General features: G+C 66.3%; 1 protein-coding gene across 1 annotated transcript; it reads left to right on the forward strand.

The window, feature by feature from the left end:
• Positions 1 to 1,874: 1,874 nt before the first annotated feature.
• Positions 1,875 to 3,782, forward strand: FZD9 (frizzled class receptor 9). Its single transcript, XM_051991907.1, has one exon. It carries the CDS (start codon positions 1,875 to 1,877, stop codon positions 3,684 to 3,686), a length of 1,812 nt encoding a protein of 603 aa, XP_051847867.1. The 3' UTR covers positions 3,687 to 3,782.
• The last annotated feature ends 1,495 nt before the right edge of the window (positions 3,783 to 5,277 follow it).

Below are 5,277 nucleotides of genomic sequence, written 5' to 3' on the forward strand. Positions count from 1 at the left end.
TTCCCGGCAAACACTTCACCATTTCCTTCTCCTGTGGATTCAGGGAAACTGAGGAAAGTGACTTTGGAGATGGAGGAAAGGAGGGAGAAGGGTGGGCAGGGGAGGGGAGGAAGGAGAGAGGCTGCCCTCAAGCCCCTCCCAAAGCCAAATGGAGCCTCCTTCCCAGCTGTCCTTTGCAGCTCTGGCTGACCTTCCCCCTGACCCCCTCCGTTCTTTCCCCTTCTCCTGCCTGCTCCTCGCAAGGCCGCCACTCCGGAAAGGGCAGAGGAACAGCACTTTCCTAGGAGCTCTCAGCTGCTTTCTCCTCTAAAATGAGCGTTTGGGGCTAAAGGCCCCGACTTGGCTGCCAGCTCTGAGTCACTGACCCTTCACAAAGACTCTGGGGCAGGAGGGTGGGGGGGGGAGTGAGGGGGGTGGGGGGATAGGGGAGAGATGGGGGAGGGGGAACCCTTGGTTCTGCGTGGAAGGGGGAAGGGGGGCCTCAGTTTTCTCAGTTCTCAGTCTGGGAAATAAGAGCTTGGACCTCTCACGTCCCAGAACCTTCGGCTTACAATAAGATCCCCTTGTGATCATCTAATAACTAGTTTTAAGGGCTGCAAATCACTTCGCCAGTGTTTCTTCCCTCAGAACCGTCCAGGGAGATTCATGAGGTGCCAATGTATCCCCACTCGGAGATGGAGAAACTGAGACTGAGTTAAGGGACTTGCCCAGGATCACCCAGTCTGAAACCGGGCTGGAAGTCAGGTCTTCCGGAGAGCCGGGCGGCCCCGTCAGCTAAAGGGCGCAGGGCTCACGTCCTGGCCCTCCGCCTCGGTTTCCTCCTCTGCCAAATGGGAAGATTGCCGCTGAGGTCTTTCCGGATCTAGCAACAACAATTGGATAAAATAGGGTGAAGGAAGCCCCGATATATTGGGACAGATAGACAGGGAGACAGACAGGGAGACACAAAAGAACAGACAGAAGGAGACACAGACAGACAGACACAGAGAGAGACAGACACAGATACATACAGATACACATACACACACAGGCAACAGACAAAGACAGAAAGTCTCAGATCCACAGACAGACACAGAGGGAGACACAGACAGACACACAGACACAGACAGACACACAGACACAGACAGACACCAGATACAGACAGACACACAGACACAGACAGACACACAGACACAGACAGACACACAGACACACAGACACAGACAGACACACAGACACAGACAGGCAACAAAGACAGAAAGTCTCAGATCCACAGACAGACACAGAGGGAGACACAGACAGACAGACACAGACGCAGACGCAGTCCTCTTCCCCCTCCCCCCGCCTCTCCAAGTGCGAGCGTCAGCCCTCCACCAGGCGGTGCCCGAGCCGAGCCGGGGCTGGAAGCTCGCGGCGCCTTTAAGCCTCCAACCGAGGGCGTGTCCTGCGCCCCGGACACGCCCCGGCCCGCCCCCCCGGCCCCAGCCCCGCCCCCGAGGTGGTAGCGCCGGCCCGGAGGGGGCTCGGGCGGCTCCTGGCTCCCCGGCTCGGGCGGTGGTGGCGGCTGCTCCTGCTCCTGCTCTAGCTCCTGCTCCGCCTCGGGCTCCTGCTCCGGCTCCGACTCCGGCTCGGGTTCGGGCTTCTGCTCCGGCTCGGGCTCGGGCAGCTCCGGGCGCGGCGGTTCCAGCGCGTGCAGACCCAGACCCGGAGCCCGAGCCGGAGCCGGAGCCAGACGCCGAGCCTGGCCGGAGGCTCGGGGCCGGGTTGAGCCGGACCGGGTGGCGGCGGCGGCCGCAGAGCCATGGGCCACCCCGCGCGCGGCACCTCGGGGGCGCAGTGAGCCGCGCGCTATCCCGCGCCCCCGCCGCCGCATCCTCCCCGGAGCGGCCCCCGGCATGGCCCCCGGGCCGGCGCGGGCCGCGCTGCTCTGGCCGCTGCTGGTGGCCGGCGCGGCGGCGGCAGCGCTGGAGCTGGGGCCGGACGAGGCGGAGCGCGAGCGGGGCCGGGGCTGGGCGCGCTGCCAGGCCGTGGCCATCCCCATGTGCCGCGGCATCGGCTACAACCTGACCCGCATGCCCAACCTGCTGGGCCACGAGACGCAGGCCGAGGCGGCGGCCAAGCTGCACGAGTTCGCGCCGCTCGTGGAGTACGGCTGCCACGCGCACCTGCGCTTTTTCCTGTGCTCCCTCTACGCGCCCATGTGCACCGACCAGGTGTCCGCGCCCATCCCCGCGTGCCGGCCCATGTGTGAACAAGCCCGCCGCCGCTGCGCGCCCGTCATGGAGCAGTTCAGCTTCCCGTGGCCCGACGCCCTGGACTGCGCGCGCCTGCCCACGCCCAACGACCCCCACGCGCTCTGCATGGAGGCGCCCGAGAACGCCACGGCCGGGCCCGCGCCCGCAGCCCCGGGGGGCGCCGCCACAGGCGGCCACGCCGGCCACCAGGGCCTGGGCATGCTGCCCGTGGCGCCGCGCCCTCCCCGGCCCGCGCCGGGCCCCGGGCCCGGCGCCCCCTCCTGCGAGAACCCCGACAAGTTCCAGTACGTGGCGAAGAGTCGCGCGTGCGCCCCCCGCTGCGCGCCCGGGGTCGAGGTCTTCTGGTCGGGGCGCGACAAGGACTTCGCCCTGGTGTGGATGGCCGTGTGGTCGGCGCTGTGCTTCTTCTCCACGGCCTTCACCGTGCTCACCTTCCTGCTGGACCCGCACCGCTTCCAGTACCCCGAGCGGCCCATCATCTTCCTGTCCATGTGCTACAACGTCTACTCGCTGGCCTTCCTGATCCGCGCCGTGGCCGGGGCGCAGAGCGTGGCCTGCGACCACGAGGCCGGGGCCCTCTACGTGATCCAGGAGGGCCTGGAGAACACGGGCTGCACGCTGGTCTTCCTGCTGCTGTACTACTTCGGCATGGCCAGCTCCCTCTGGTGGGTGGTGCTCACCCTCACCTGGTTCCTGGCGGCCGGCAAGAAGTGGGGCCACGAGGCCATCGAGGCGCACGGAGGCTACTTCCACATGGCGGCCTGGGGGCTGCCCGCGCTCAAGACCATCGTCATCCTCACGCTGCGCAAGGTGGCGGGCGACGAGCTGACGGGGCTGTGCTACGTGGGCAGCGCCGACGCCAGCGCGCTCACGGGCTTCGTGCTGGTGCCCCTGTCCTGCTACCTGGTGCTGGGGACCAGCTTCCTGCTCACCGGCTTCGTGGCCCTCTTCCACATCCGCAAGATCATGAAGACGGGGGGCACCAACACGGAGAAGCTGGAGAAGCTCATGGTGAAGATCGGCGTCTTCTCCATCCTCTACACCGTGCCCGCCACCTGCGTCATCGTCTGCTACGTCTACGAGCGGCTCAACATGGACTACTGGCGCCTGCGGGCCACGGAGCAGCCCTGCGCCGCCGCCGCGCTCCCCGGGGGGCGCCGGGACTGCTCCCTGCGCGGCGGCTCCGTGCCCACCGTGGCCGTCTTCATGCTGAAGATCTTCATGTCCCTCGTGGTGGGCATCACCAGCGGCGTCTGGGTCTGGAGCTCCAAGACCTTCCAGACTTGGCAGAGCCTGTGCCACCGGAAACTGGCGGGGGGCCGGGCCAGGGGCAAGGGCTGCGGGGGGCCGGCGGGCTGCGGCCGCGGGCCGCACTGCCACTACAAGGCCCCGGCCGTGGTCCTCCACATGACCAAGGCGGACCCGTACCTGGAGAACCCCACGCACCTCTAGAGTCGGGGCCCGGCCCCCCCCTCCCCCGCGAGCGGCCTCCCAGGCCCTCCCCCACCCCCTCCGGCGGGCCCGGCGCACACGCTGCCTGCCTTCTGGGACAGCTGAAGTGGCCAGCCAGCTGTCGCGGCCGGCGGAGCCCGGGCCTGGGGGACGGAGGGGGGCTGCCCGGGAGGAAGGCGCCCCCGAATAGAGGGCACAGAAGCCCCTGTCCCCAGACCCCGAGGCTCCGGAAGAACCCGGGCATGGAGGGGAGGGCAGAAGGCCGCGCGAGCGGGCAGAAGTTTATTTAATGATGTAATTTATTGTGAAGTTCCTTTGGAAGCATGGACTGGAATAAACCCCCCGCCCCCACCCTGTGTGCCCCCGCTTGCCTGGCCCGGTCTGCTCTGGGGCAGCGAGGTTTGGAGAGGAGGGGAGGTGGCCGGAGGGAGGCGGTGGGGGCGGGGCTGGGGCCGCAGCCTTTCTGCTGCGACAGCTGCGTTTCTCACGGACCCTTTGGGGCTGGGACTCTCTCCTTTCTTCCCTTGGGACTGCAGAAACGGGGGTGCCGGGACCTGTCCCCCAGGTGTCCCTTTCCTGCCCTCCAGGAGCCCGTTAGGGATGGGCCCCCCCAGACACTCGGCTCCCCTCCATCTGTCCCCTTTGAAAGGACACCAGAGAGCCCCTTTCCTCTCTCTCGCTCTCCGTCTGGGATTGGGAGGGGGGGAGAACAGCTCGAAGTCGGACTCCCCACCAAGGCTGTGGGATTCCCGGATACCTCTGGCAGGCCGAGAGGGCTAGGGCGGGGAGACCCCTGGGGTTGTCAGCGTCCCATGTGGGGGCCTCCCGGGCTGCCTGCTGTCCCCGCCCCCAGGAGGACGAGGGAGCCGCGGGGGATGGGCTGGGGCCACCCCCTGGGGTCATAGGGCACCAGCTACTAGGGAGGGATGAGGGGTTGGGGCTGGGAGACCTGGCTTCCCCTCCAAGCTCTCCCGGGGTTCTGGGCATGGGAGTGGAACTGGGGGCTCCCTCGTTAGGGAGCTGGGACCCTGAGCAGTTACTTCCGCGGCCTTTTCCTGCTCCTCCTTGTCCCATTCACCCCCAGCATTTGGAAATGGTGGGTCTAGGGGAGGGGGAAAGGAAATGCATCTTCATCTGAAGGAATAGATGGGGGAGGGGGATGATCCCAGGGAGAACTCTGGGGGGACTTGGCTGCATAGGGGCACCCCCGGCTCAGGGCGTCTGGGTGTACATCCCCATGTGCGCTCCCTACCCCGACTCTCTTTCCTTTGCCTTCTCACCCTTTTCTACTGGCCCGACCTCCAGTCATTGTTCCAGGGAAACAACTCCCAAGTTCATAGGTTGATGGCTTTTGATGAGGATGAAGGGGGGTGGAGGGGTGGTCATGGTCAGTGGACTCCCTGTGCCTGCTGTCCCACAGGCCCTGGGTGCAGGGCAGATCTAGCTTTGGGGAAGTGGAACCTTAAAGATGTCTCCCCTTGCCCTCCAGGGTCTGACAATGAGGAGAGCTCCGCTGGGAACTGCTGGACCAAGGAGTGGTGTTCAGTGCCCTGCCTGAGCTATGGGGGTGAGGGTTGGGAGGCTGCAGCCT

The sequence above is a fragment of the Antechinus flavipes genome, chromosome 4, assembly GCF_016432865.1.
Source record: "Antechinus flavipes isolate AdamAnt ecotype Samford, QLD, Australia chromosome 4, AdamAnt_v2, whole genome shotgun sequence".
Taxonomy (NCBI): Eukaryota; Metazoa; Chordata; class Mammalia; order Dasyuromorphia; family Dasyuridae; genus Antechinus; species Antechinus flavipes.

Coding starts and splice junctions, on each gene's coding strand:
- FZD9 (XM_051991907.1), top strand. CDS start 1,875: ATGGCCCCCGGGCCGGCGCGGGCCGCGCTGCTCTGGCCGCTGCTGGTG.